The following is a 14,754-nucleotide window of genomic DNA, read 5'->3' on the forward strand; positions in this document are numbered from 1 at the left end:
AAGCACACTTCCAGCTGTATTTTATTACCCATACTTTGTCCATTGTTTAATCTCTTCTTGTTCCTTGCTTTATTTGATGGTTAGCTAAGACATCATTAAGAATTGCTTTCTTTCACCCTCTAGTACCCTTATACATCTTTTTTTCTTATACATCTTTTTTTCTACCTCAAACTTTGACCTAGTGAACTTGTCTTGTAAGATGAAATGAATTACGGTATTAAAATAATTCTCAGGCTTTTTGAACCTGTACATGTAGTAGCCATTATTCATTTATCTTTGTAGTAGAGAATTAGCAAGCAAATAATAACCACATTCTGTCTCTTTTTTACTTACTTTTTTTTTTCACTATTAGGGATATGATAGAGACACATTCAAGTTCTTTATAGTGATTCTTACATATTTAGGACTTAAATCACTGTGGATATTACTTTAGATTATTATTTTATGTTGTTATTATAGATTATCTTTTTAAAAATAAAATTTGTTGTTATTTGACAACTTAAACTAAAATGTATGTATTTTTTTTTTAAGATTTTATTTATTTAATTTTACGGAGATCACAAGTAGGCAGAGAGGCAGGCAGAGAGAAGGTAGGGGGAACAGGCTCCCTGCCGAGCAGAGAGCCCAATGTGGGACTCGATTCCAGGACCCTGAGATCATGACCTGAGCCGAAGGCAGAGGCTTTAACCCACTGAGCCACCCAGGTGCCCCAAAAGTATGTATTTTTTGAAAAGGTCAAACTATCAGGCACAAAGAGTGCATAGGGACATGTCAAAAATTTTCTGCCTGGATCACTTCTTGGTAATTTTATTTTTCATCAGAACTTTTTTTTTCTTTCTTTCTATTTTGAGAGAGTGAGTGAGCGAGCAGGTGGGGAGGGGCAGGGAGAGAATCGTAAGTAGGCTTCAAGCGTGGGACTCAATGTCACGACCCTCAGATCATGACCTGAGCCAAAATCAGGAGTCAGACACTGATCCGACTGAACCATGTAGGTGTCCCAGCAATAAAGTATTTTTTAATCACTGTATATATATATGGTTTTTTTTTTCTTTTAAAGACATAATGCTTTGGCATACTTAATAGACTACAGCATTTTTTTTTTTTAATTTTCAAATTTGGTTTCCCCAGACTGATAAAGAGGACATTTACATCATGTGATAAGGTGGCCAGATTGGAAAGGATTATTTGGTCTTGTTAAGGAAAGATTAGATTTACTATTTTTAAGCAGGAGAAATTTTGTGAGTGGAAACAAAGTCATTTGATTTTCAGCCTGAATGAGAATTTAACCTTTGATGTCATGAAATTCTTTTCCTACAATGTTGATAAACAAGGACAACAAACAAATTACTCTTAAAACTGGTTAAAAAAAAAAAAAAGGAATAGTAACATGGAATTTGTTCTTTTCTCCCCTTTGTATAGGTTCATAGACATAAACTTCATGTAAGAATAGCCAAAGAGTTAAAGCAAGCAGAAAAGACATAGAAATATGAAATATTTGACTTTGTACTTTCCATATTAAGTCAGGTTGTATTAACTGATACTGAGAGTAGCGCTCAGGGTTTATGTGGTGTAAAAAATCCTTAAACTACTTCTTTGAAGAGACAGAAGATACTGTTGAGAATATGTTGTATATTCTCTGGGTTAATTTTTTTTATGAATTTGAAGACTTTAAATAGGAACTGGATTATTATGCCATATATCTTTATCAGTTTTAGTAGTAATATGATAAATGATCTGAATGTGGAAACTAGTTTCTAATGGAAACAAAATTGTTCATATTTGGATTTCCCGTGCTTTTAATTGGATTTTAATTAGTGCTGTAAACTTTGTACAAAAAAATATACTGTTTATCAGAATTTAAAAGAAGACAGAGGATTAGAAAAAGGTTGTTTTGCTTTATAAAATTATTTTAAAAATGGAATTGGCCCCTTCTATGAAAGGTGCAAAGTTTTGTCTTTAATGCTGTTGTCTCTCATACATGCTAAGGTGAACAAGGTGTGATCCCTTGACTTTAAGAAATTTATCTAGTAGGGAAATTAAGATATGTACACAAATAGAACCATATTACAGGATAAAATACAGTAAATACCATAATGGGGGAAAAAGTGCATTTGATAGGTAGAGTGTTGATTGATAAGCTAATTGATAAATTAGTACAAATTACCTTTTATTGTAGATGAGGTTTTGATAGGTAGAGTGTTGATTGATAAGCTAATTGATAAATTATTACAGATTACCTTTTATTGTATATGAGGTGAGTTTCATGTGCAAGGTGCACTAGCCTATAGTTGTTTTCCACTTACTATTAGAAAATGTTTTGCTAACCCTTGTTTGACTTAGTATAGAATAATAATGAATTTAATTGAATGATAATTAAGATTTTAGAAAATTCATTTTATCTATGGCATTGCTATTAATGATAAATTTTCTTTCTTAAAAGTTTTTTAATCAGGTTCTGATGCTTGGAAAAACATCTATCAGCGATTTGTCAGAGCATGTCTTTGACTTAATTTTGGAGCTCTATAATATTGATAGTCATTTGCTGCTCTCTGTTTTACCCCAACTTGAATTTAAACTAAAGGTAACTATTTAAAAAATGTTATCGTTCTGTCAACCAGATTAGCAAAGAGCATTATTTGTGGCTTTTTAATTCATATGGTACTTTTACCTGAATGCTGCAGATGTGTATTACTGTTATTTATTTACATGTTTGTACCTTACTTCTTTGCTTATCTGCAATGCCTGGCATGGTGCCTAGCAGATAGTAGCCACTTAATTAATGATGGTATTTTACTTCAGATAATTTCCAGATAAATTCTAGATTGTGAGCAATTTTTGAGGTCTAGCTATACATCAACCTTCTTTTCAAGGCACAGTTTATAGTGGTTCCCAAGACCCCCTGATTACACCGTAAAAATAGTTTAGGGTCTATTGTCCACATATTGTTAAATAGTTTCCCCATGTGGATATTATCTTATGCCTATGTTGAAACTCCATTACTTTTCACATAGTTCTCTGGAATTTTTTGGTGGCATGTTGCTGTTGCCTTGACATTAAATTATGCCATAAAATTGAGTTTCATTTGTAGATTTGGGGAATAGATTTTCCTCTTTCGAATTATTACAGGAAGATTTAAAAAAGTTGGTTATAATTAATCATTTTGATGAAATCTGATGTGCCACCCAGAGAAATTCTTAAATGATTTTCATGTTATATTTCTTGTTTGTAAAAATTTTGATTTATCTCTTTTAAAACAAGAAAATAAACAATCCTTATTTGTAGTGTGAATAACATACAAAACTAGCAAGTGATTATTCTCATTTTATTCTGGGGTGTATTTTTGGTGTATTTTTCAAGTGACCCACTTGATTCACTGTCCCAACTGCACCATATTTTCCCATGTAGTTAGCAATTTTGATGAGGCAGAAGGCAGTCATACTTCTAACATTTTTCTTGCTCTGATTTTTTTTTTTTTAAGATTTTATTTATTTATTTGGCAGAGAGATAGCACAGGTAGGCAGAGCAGCAGTCAGAGGGACGAGGAGAAGCAGCTCCCTGCTGAGTGAGGAGCCTGATGGAGGGCTAGATCCCAGGACCCTGAGATCATGGCCTGAGCCGAAGGCAGATGCTTAACTGACTGAAGCATCCAGGTGCCCCTGGTCTAATTTTCTTTAAAAATACTGAATACTGTAAGAAATATAAAAAGTAAGCAATTATCATCCTTGTTTTCAGCAAGTCTAACAGCTAGTGTAGAAGAAAAGAAAAATTCAGATTTAATTAGCCAGATATCGTAAGTGTGCTAAAAGATAAACAGCATACAGTTGAAACAAAGGAAACAGATATAGAAGCATATAGAGGTAGGAAGATGCTGGGTGAATTTGTGGAACACAAAGAGTTACAGTTAAGTAAGTAAACTTTTTAATTTAAGTAAGCTTAAATTATCCCTGACTGCACATTAGAATCTTCACCTGTGGAGTGTTAGTAAGCAAACAGATGTCTGGGCATTAAACCAGATAAGTTATTTTGATCAGAATTCTTGGCAGTAGAGTACAGGCATTCAGTTGTTTTTATTTTTATTTTTTTTAATTTTTATTTTTTTAGAGCTTTCGAGGTCATTTTTATAGATTGTTTTATTATTATTTTTCTTTTTGTAATAGCTTTATTCAAATATAATTCAAATACCATAAAAATCACCCATTTAAAGTGTACAATTCAGTGTTTTTTGACATATTCACAGTCATGCAACTGTCATGACAATTATTTTTAGAACATTTTTATTGTCCACTGAAAGAAATCTTATACCCTTTAGTGGTGACCTTCCGTTCCTCCAGGAACCCAGCTCAAGACAATCACTAATTTACTTTCTGTCCCTATAGATTCTAGACATTTTTATAAATGGGGCTATAGCATATATAATCTTTTGTGACTGGAATCTTTAACCTAGCATAAAGTTTTCAAGGTTCTTCCATGGTATAGTTTGTGCCAGGACGTCATTTATTTATTTATTTAATTTTTATTTATTTTTAAAATTTCTTTCAGTCTTCCAGAATTCATCGTTTATGCACCACACCCAGTGCTCCATGCAATACATGCTCTCCATAATACCCACCACCAGGCTCACCCAACCTCCCACCTCCTGCCCCTCCAGAACCCTCAGATTGTTTTTCAGGGTCCACAGTCTTTCATGGTTCATCTTCCCCTCCAATTTCCCCCAACTCCCTTCTCCTTTCCATCTCCCCATGTCCTCCATGTTATTTCTTATGCTCCAAAAATAAGCAAAAGCATATGATAATTGACTTTCTCTGCTTGACTTATTTCACTCAGCACAATCTCTTTTAGTCCCGTCCATGTTGATACAAAAGTTGGGTATTCATCTTTTCTGATGGAGGCATAATACCCCATAGTGTATTTGGACCACATCTTCCTTTTTTAATTGCTAAATCATATTTCATTGTATGGGTAATACAATATTTTATCAGTTGATGGACATTTATGTTTCCACCCTTTGCTATTATAAATAATGGTGCTATGTATTATGAATAGTGCTAGTATGAACAGTCATGGACATATTTTTTAAATTTAAATTTAATTAATTAACATATAATACATTATCAGTTTCAGAGGTAGAGGTCAGTGATTCATCAGTCTTATATAATATCCAGTGCTCATTACATCACATGCTCTCCTTAATGTCCATCACCCACTTACCCCATCCTTCCACCTCCCTCCCCTCTAGCAACCCTCAGTTTGTTCCCTAAGACTAAAAGTCTCTTATGGTTTGTCTCCCTTTCTGGTTTCATCTTGTTTTATTTTTGTTTCTTTTGGGAGAAGATATTTACAAATGACATATCAGATAAAGGGCTAGTATCCAAATTCTATAAAAGAACTTAATAAACTCAATACCCAAAGAACAAATAATCTAATCAAGAAATGGGCAGAAGATGTGAACAGACATTTCCTCAAAGAACACATCCAGATGGCCAACAGACACATGAAAAAATGCTCAACGTCACTCGACATCAGGGAAATAACAGATCAAAGCCACAATGAGATATAACCTCACACAGTCAAAATAGCTAAAATTAACAAGTTAGGGAACAAGATATTGGCAAGGATGTGGAGAAAGGGGAACCCTCCTAGACTGTTGGCAGGAATGCAAGCTGGTGCAACATCTATGGAAAACAGTATGGAGGTTCCTCAAAAAGTTGAAAATAGAGCTACCCTATAACCTAGCAATTGCACTACCAGGTATTTACCCCAAAGATACAGATGTAGTGATCCGAAGGGGCACCTGCACCCCAATGGTTTTTATAGCAGCAATGCCCACAATAGCTAAATTATAGAAAAATCCCAGATGTCCATCAAAAGATAAATGGATAAAGATGACATGGTATATATACACAATGGAATACTCTTCAGCCATCAAAATGAAATCTTACATTTGCAGTGACGTGTTGGGACTAGAGGGTATTATGGTAAGTGAAATAAGTCAGAGAAAGACAAGTATCATATGATCTCAGGAATTTAAGAAATAAGGCAGAATCATGGAGGAAGAGAGGAAAAAATAAAACCAGATGAAACCAGAGAGGGAGACAAACCACAAGAGACTCTTAATCATAGGAAACAAATGTGTTATACTATTATTTTAATTTTTTTCCTCCAAATTTTTATTTAAATTTTAGGTAACATAGTGTATTATTGGTTTCAGGAGTAGAATATAGTGTTTCATCACTTACATAGAACACTCAGTGCTCATCGTAACAAGTGCCCTCCTTACTACCCATCACCTATATAGCCCATTCCCCACCTCCCTCCCTCCATTAACCCTCAGTTTGTTCTCTGTCATTAAGAGCCTCTTATGGTTTGCTTCCATTTCTCTTTTTCTTTCTCCTTCCCATATGTTCATCTGTTTTATTTCATAATTTCCAAATATGAGTGAAACCATATGGTATTTGTTTTTCTCTGACTGACTTACTTAACATAATACATTCTAGCTCCATTCATGTCGTTGCAAATGGCAATGTTTCATTCTTTTTGAGGGCTGAGTAATATTCCTGTGTGTGTGCACACACATAGCCACATTTAGTAATCATTTTGATGTGCCCTTGGGGTTGAAAAATACTTATTTAGAGGACTAGTGAGAGAAATAACAGAGATGACTTAGGTCATATTATGGGAGCTCTTAATACTAGGCTAAGGCATTGGTTTAAAAAAAAAAACAAAACAAAACCCAACAGTGTACAGTGTCTTCATAGCACTTTGAATATCATTGTTTTTTGATATGGTCACATTTTATGTTCAAGTGTAGTATTGTGGCTAGTTCAGTCATTTTACCATTGTGTCATTTGTTGGAGGTACCAAAATCAATAATAAAATTGAGTTCCTGTCTCCATGCTACCTACCCATAATAGAATAAATAAAGCAGAAATTAGTTTTTGCACATGCAAGACTTCAGCATATTGGTGAACTTCATTATGGATCTGGTATGTGTAGGTGAACTGATTCTTCTTTTGGGGAGATTTCACATATTTATTTCTACAAAGAGCTTAACCAGTACAATCATACAGAATTTTCTGTTTACTGTAGGCCTGGCCTCTTCATGGCTATTTTTAAAAAACAGTTTTCCAAGAGCTTGCATAACTTTGAAGTAGTTAATTTTTGAATTTGACTGTGAATGGAAATAAGCCTCAAATTCAAGAGGGGTCTCTAACATTTAATCAAACTTTGGGATGTATTTTCATATAGGGAGTACACTTTAACAAGCTTATTAGAACATTTAAGGGTTTATTTATTTCTTGCAAAGTATATTGAGCATTTTTTTTTGGTATACTTTTTCATCTGGAGCTCATGAAAGTTTTTCTGTGGAATTGGAGATGGGGAAAATTATTGTGACTATATCTACCTGATGGTTTTAAAGCTGTTTGTGTTTTGTTTTAGAGCAATGATAATGAGGAACGCCTACAAGTTGTTAAACTATTGGCAAAAATGTTTGGTGCGAAGGATTCAGAATTGGCTTCTCAAAACAAACCACTTTGGCAGTGTTACTTGGGCAGGTATATGATTTTGGTGTCCTGTTTAAAAGTAATAAATGTTTTTAATCTATTTATATTATCTAAAAATGTCATTCATATTTTAATATTTTCTTGAAATTATAAAAATGAAGGTTTTATATTTTGAAATTTTTGAATGTTAGTACTGATTAGCAGTATTTACAGTTTCACTTTCTGTTTTCATCTTATTTTGCCCTTAATAATTTCTGAAAGATGATGCGCTTAAAAAGCTATTTCAGAAAGTATTATAATCATGAAATTAAAATGTGTTAGTACATTTGCAGTGATTCATTCCAGCTGAAAATAAATAATTGTGAGATACACGGGTATCCACAGAATGAATAAATAAATGATATGTATGTCTTCCTCCTAACCTCCTTTGTATGTTTCTCTTTTAAAGGAAGTGATAGCCTGGGATATATATATGCTTTTAATGCTCACAATCATGAAATTGTTTGCAAAATTTTGAGTGTATTTGTTTCTTTTTTGTTTGAGAAGGGTTCAATTATATTTTTAAAGGTATCCTTGACCTTGAATATATTAAAACCATTTAAAGTGCCCTAGCTGAAACCTACTTTGACCCAGAAGATAAAGGAGAATTTTTTTCCTCTGCTTAAATTTTTTTCATAACAAATAATGCAGTTAAGTCACAAATAAATAGGATTTAAAAACTCATACTCTGTTTCTTTCTATATTGAAATATTTGTATGTTATAACCACTTTTCTTTCCATCTTAATATTAGAACTGTCACGATTATAATTAATTTCTCTTGGCCTTATTTTTCTAATTTGTTAAATGAACTATGTTTGCTAAGTGCCAAATTCTTAACCTGATTTCTTATTGCTTATATAGCTCAGTAGTATTTGACTCTTTTCCTTTAAATACAGTGGAGAGTTCTTGGGCAGTAGAGCAGAATAGCTTATATGTTTAATTAAATTATACCTTTTAATTTAGAGTCCACTTAATGTGGTAAAACAAAAATACAGGTTTTACTTACAGACATTTACTGTATCTTTAAATCAGGACTTGGATTATCCAGACTTGATTTGGGAGGTTAATATTTGTCACATTTCCATTACATTGTAATTTTTCCTTTACTTTTAAAACTTCAAACTGAAACTCACAGATTATTACGACTTTTAAGAAGCTAGAGTATTTTTTAAAGAGGTCTTATTTATTTATAATGATTAAATGGTATATGTTTAGTTGGAAATGTAAAGTACATAGGGATGAAGTACTTGGATTCAAAACAGTCTGGAAACTATATGATACCATAGGCTAGGTGTTATAACTTTTTTTTGAGTGTACTTCATAGAGCATTTTTTTTCTTATAATAAGCTTTTCTTTTCTTTTTTTTAAAGTTTTTATTTATTTATTTGATAGACAGAGATCACAAGTAGGCAGAGAGGCAGGCAGAGAGAGAGAGAGAGAGAGAGGAGGAAGGAAGCAGGCTCCCTGCTGAGCAGAGAGCCCGGTGTGGGGCTTGATCCCAGGACCCTGGAAAACATGACCTGAGCCAAAGGCAGAGGCTTTAACCCTTTGAGCCACCCAGGCGCTCCTCTTATAATAAGCTTTTATGAATAATTTGGTGCTCGTTTAGAAGATCTCTTTTTTTCTCCTTTATAATATTTGTTATGACATTTGTTATGATATGTTATGAATTTGTTATGGTATTGGGTGATAGATGATTTGGAAACCTTTTGATATTACAGAATTAGATATATGAAAATATAGAATGGAAAATTCTCACTTGACTTTGATGTTCTTGTTGTTACTTAAGATTTTTCAAAGACATCCCTCTTTTGTAGTCCAGGCTGAACTAGTGTATACAGGCTTTCAACATTAATGGTTTAGGACAGCTGGACATCGTGGGCTTTATGATGGAGGAACAGGATTCCATCTATGAAATAGTCTTGCTGAAACAGTGAATCTGGATATAATTAAGTGTCTAGATCTCACTATCAACTTGTAAGATTTGGATAGAAGGGGAGCCTATTAATTGAAACCAGGATAATACAGATTAGTGAAATCTCAACTGTGGGAAAACACAACACACACAAACAGAACAATTTCTTCACCAAATAAATTATAAAGAAAAAAAAGATAGAAGAGAAATACAAAGTTAAAAGATACCTAAATTGCATATCTTTCAAAGAGTTTTAATATTTTGGAGATAAATACTAAGATATTTACTTCTTCATTTAAAATTGGCTTTGGTATTAGTGGAAATGTAATGTGATGTTTAACTGGATAGGAGTTAATTTGGGCTCAGTTTTAGAGTCATGTAAAATAATACGGGGTTTAGTGCAAGATTTGCCACACTTTGTGAATGCCCTACACTTAAGAAAGAATGGGATTTATATAATGTATCTATGACCTGTGCACACAAATAGGCTTATATAAACATATATATTTAAAAGAATAATATTTATAGGAAAAATCTTGTCATTCTCATTTTTTGTGCTTGAGCCAAACTTATATTGTTTTCACAAGCTCCTTAAAAGTACACAGTTCTCATAGAAGATTGTCCTGGTTTAATATAGACATTCTGAAGCATTCATAAATATATAGCTTATCAAAACTTTGTTGAAATAGTCTAGCTTTGCTTTGAATTATTCTACATAACTTGTTTTTTCTTTTAATTAGAGAAGTAAATATAAATTGTGTATATTTTAAACACATAATTATTCCTCCTATTTTAAAGAACGTTCTGTGCCTTTATATTTTATCAGGTTTAATGACATCCATGTACCAATCCGCTTGGAATGTGTGAAGTTTGCTAGTCATTGTCTCATGAACCATCCTGATTTAGCAAAGGACTTAACAGGTATTATATGCCCATAATAGCAAATATGCCTAGATGTTCTTTGGTGAAAAAAATCATTTTTATGTATATGGGGAAAAAATCCCATTTTTTTATTACTGTGATGGGTAAAGTAATCTTTTAATTCATTATCATGGAAGTTACTCTCTGAAGCTAGAATTTTTACTCATTGTATCTTTTAGTCTAGAAACACCTATAAAAAGTCAGTTTACCAGAAAGAATACTAGTTTTTTCATTTCAGAACAGTTCTAAAGATATTTTAGGTGTTTGGATTTGAACTTCACTTTGGTGTTCTTTACTCTTCTTTAATGTTTTGAGAACTTAGGTAAATGTCATTAATTTGTAAACTGCGTTTAATGAGGGTCACTTTTCTGAAATCTGTATAAATTACAAGGCATTTCAGAATTTTGCATTTTTGTACTAATAAAGATATGTATCTGAATATTGCTCGTCTATTAATTTTTCTTTTCTTTTTTAAGATTTCAGTTATTTAGGGATGCCTGCATGGCTCAGTTAAGTGTCTGTCTTTGGCTCAGGTCATGATCCCAGAGTCCTGGAGTGGATGGAGCTCCATATTGGGCTCCTTGCTCAGCAGAGAGCCTGGTTCTCCCTCTGCCTGCCACTGCTTATGCTTGCGCTCTCTCTCTGACAAATAAATAAAATCTTAAGCAAAAGATTTTATTTATTTATTTATTTATTAAGATTTTATTAATTTGAGAAAGAGAGCAAGTGAGAGCATAATCAGGGGGTGGGTAGAATGAGAGGGAGAAGCAGACTCCCTTTTGAGCAGGAAGCCCCATGAATGGGGCTCCATCCCTGAACTCCAGGATCATGACCTGAGCTAAAGGCAGAGGTTTAACTGACTGAGTCACTCAAGTACCCTTAATTTTTTTAAATTAGGAAATTGTTTGGAAAATACAGATGACTATAGTAGCTGCTATGTCTTCTTCAGAAATGTTACTGCATTTTGCTATATTTGCTTAAGAGTTTTAAAAAAAGAAATTGTAGTTGTAGTTGAAATGCCACTCATAAACTATTATTCCTGTTTCCACAGAGGGTAGCTACTCCACTAAATTTGGTCTGCATCCTGTTTCTTTTTCTATCTACGTCACATGTATATTTGTCCATAAATGATATATGGTTCTGTTATGTGTTTTTAAAAATTTTATTTTAATGGTATCATTTGAATTTGATGGGGTTGAACTTATTCCTACTGTCGTATGTATTTTATTTTCATGCTTCTTGCTTTTTTTTCCCCTCCTATTTTCCTCTTTTCTGCTTAATTGCTTACTTTTTTTGTTTTCATTTTTCCTTTTTTCCCTTGGGGCTTGGAAGTTAACATTTTCACTTTTGTGCTTTTACTGCATAATTGATCAATGAAGTCTAAAGTTAATCAGAACTCTATAGCTTCTTTTTGAGCAATCAAGGAACTTCAAGGTTTTAACTTCAAAGTTTTAACTCTGCATATTCTCTTTCTATTGTTTACATTATTGTTATTAGTTATTTACTCTTTTTAAAACTTTATCAACTTGTAGTATATTTAAAAAAATTTTTTATGGTCCTTGCTTACGGTTGCTTCTTAAATCTTATTACTTCCTTCTGAGTTTCTTTTGATAAAATGATGAAGTATATTCTTTCATAATTTTTTTTTTTTAAGATTTTGGATTTATTTACTTGACAGAGAGCAGAAGCAGAGGAAGTGGCAGGCAGAGGCAGAGGGAGAGGGAGAAGCAGGCTTCCAGCTGAGCAGGGAGCCTAATGTGGGGCTCAATCCAGGACCCCAGGATCATGACTGCAGCTGAAGACAGACACTTAACTGACTGAGCTACCCAGATGCCCCTCTTTAATATTTTTAACAATAGTTTGTCATAGTAATACTTTCAGGTTTTGTTAATTTCTACCAATTCTGTTTAAACAGCAGGTGTTTCTCACTTTCATCCTTTTTTTGTGGGTGATACCATGTCTGAAACCTTCCACCTGCCTACTCATATCTGAATTTGGACTGCTTGCTCTTTGAGCTTCTACTTTATAGCATTGATCTTCAGAGGATCTGTTCTTCCTCCCTCTTTCATCTTCCCTCTGTTTCCTTCATCCTTCCTTTCTTTCTTTCTTTCTCTCTCTCTCTCTCTCTCTCTCCTGCGTGTGTGTGTGTGTGTGTGTTTCTCTTTTGTCTTCCTCCTTCTCTTTTCCCCTGGATGTTTCTTTTACTGTAACATTCTATTCTTGTGTTATTGATGCACTGTTCTCTGAAAAAATTAATGATAGCGTTTTGGAGAATTATTTTCCTACAAAATGTTTCTTTTAGTCAACTTATTTTTTTCCACCTGCTTTGTCTGTATTTTCTGTGTTAGAGGCTTTCCTCAAATGGTTGTTAGTCGGTAGCTCTCTGCTATAATTAAGAGTGGGGGACTAAATAAAGAGCTGTTTAGAAAGCCCTGAATGTATAGATGGTCTTGCTGACTCTGAACTTCGATATAGGGTGACCAGGGTGGGTTCTTTGTTAGAAAACCTTTAGTTTAAATACTTGTCTTTAACTGGTCAGATTCCTCACTGAAGAGGATCCTATCAGGAGTTTAAAAGTCTAGTTGCTGGTATCTTTGGGACTACTGTATTATTACTTCATTCCTTTTTTTTTTTTTTTTTTTATTGAGTGATATTCTGTTGTATAAATACACAGTGATTTGTTTATTTGCTTTTTTGTTTGATGGGTTTCTGGGTTGTTTTTGATTTTGAGCTTTTAAGATTACGATTACTCTGAGTATTATTATAAGTGTTTCTATGGATTTATGCTTTTATTTCTCTCTGTAATTACTTAGAGTGAAATTGCTGGTTATGGGGTAAATACATGTTTAATATTATAAGAAATGGCTGAGTTCTCCATATTAGCTATATTGTTTTCCACTTGGACTGGAAGTGATTTAGACTTCTAGTTCTTCAGTGTTCTTGTCACCATTTTGTATCAAAAATCTTTTTGATTGTAGTCATTCTCATAGTTCTTGCTGTTTTATTGTGGTTTTAATTTGCATTCTCCTGATGACTAATGAGATTGAGTATCTTTTTATGTGTGTATTGAAATTTTCTTTTGTGAGGTGTGTTTTTAAATTTTAAATCCATCTTTTTAAAATTGGCTTGTTTTTCTTGTTGATTTGTAGTGGTCTGTATATGTTCTGGATCTCTTTAAAGTATAAAAAAATTAAGTAATTTTCCCATAGAACTTTAATACAAAGTTCGCTGTTACCTAAATAATACATGTTTTGATTTTTTTTTAATGGTTTTATTTTTTTGACAGACAGAGATCACAAATAGGCAGAAAGGCAGGCAGAGAGAGTGAGAGAGAGCAGGTTCCCCGCTGAGCAGAGAGCTGGATGCTGGGCTCGATCCCAGGACCCTGGGATCATGACTGGAGCCGAAGGCAGAGGCTTTAACCCACTGAACCACCCAGGCACCCCATGTTTTGATTTTTTGTAGCTATCTAAAATAAATTTTAAATGTGAATAATTTCACCGATAACCTTTTAAGTCCTTCCATTGTTTGGAATGTTTGAATGTTTACAAAAAGATAGTGTGTAGTTTCCTTTTTTTATGAAACATTTATGTTGTGTTATGATTTCCTATTTTTCAGCCTCTGTGCACATTTTAGTTTTTTTTTTGCCTTTAATTCCCATCACTTATTTCACCTGTCCCCCTACCCACCTTCCTCAGGTAACCATCAGTTTGTTCTCTATAGTTGAGTCTGTTGTTTTGTCTTTTGCTCTCTATTTTTTTCTTGCTTGTCAGTTTTCTTAAATTCCACATGTGAGTGAGATCATATGGTATTTGTCTTTCTTTGATTTTGCTTAACATTATATTCTCTAGCTTTATCCATGTTTTGCAAATGGCAAGATTTCATTCCTTTTAAAAGCTGAATAATATTCCGCTGTGTGTATGTGTGTGTATACCTATTCTTCTCAAACTATCTCAAAAAAAGAGGAGGAAAAAAAAATAGAAGAGAAAGGAAAACTTCCAAATTCATTCCGTGAGGCCAGTATCACCCTGATACCAAAACCAGATAAAGACACCACCAAAAAAAGAATTCTATAGGTCATTATCTCTCATGAGATACCACCTCTTCTTCATATCCATCTATGGATAGTCACTTGGGCTTTTGCCTTAGCTTGGCTATTGTATGTAAATAATGTTGCAGTAAATAGGGGTGAATGTATCCCTTTGAATTAGTGTTTTTTTATTCTTTGGGTGAGTACCCAGTAGTGGAATTACTGGCTTTGGAGAGTAGTTCCATTTTTTTAACTTTTTGAGGAAATTCCATACTGTTTTCTACAGTGACTGAGCCAGTTTGCATTCCCACTGAAAGTGCAAGAGAGTTTACCTTTTTCTATATTC

At 33.4% G+C, this 14,754-nt stretch overlaps 1 protein-coding gene across 15 annotated transcripts in view; it reads left to right on the top strand.

The window, feature by feature from the left end:
* Window positions 1–14,754, top strand: part of PDS5B (PDS5 cohesin associated factor B) — a 200,876-nt gene that overhangs the window by 91,501 nt on the left and 94,621 nt on the right. For all 15 annotated transcript variants that reach the window (XM_082700326.1, XM_082700335.1, XM_082700327.1 and 12 more), the window contains 3 exons: window positions 2,441–2,581; window positions 7,438–7,553; window positions 10,284–10,378. In XM_082700326.1, the coding sequence (XP_082556452.1) occupies window positions 2,441–2,581; window positions 7,438–7,553; window positions 10,284–10,378 (352 nt within the window). The remainder of the gene's footprint in view (window positions 1–2,440; window positions 2,582–7,437; window positions 7,554–10,283; window positions 10,379–14,754) is intronic.

Source organism: Mustela nivalis (genome assembly GCF_964662115.1).
Source record: "Mustela nivalis genome assembly, chromosome: 15".
NCBI lineage: Eukaryota > Metazoa > Chordata > Mammalia > Carnivora > Mustelidae > Mustela > Mustela nivalis.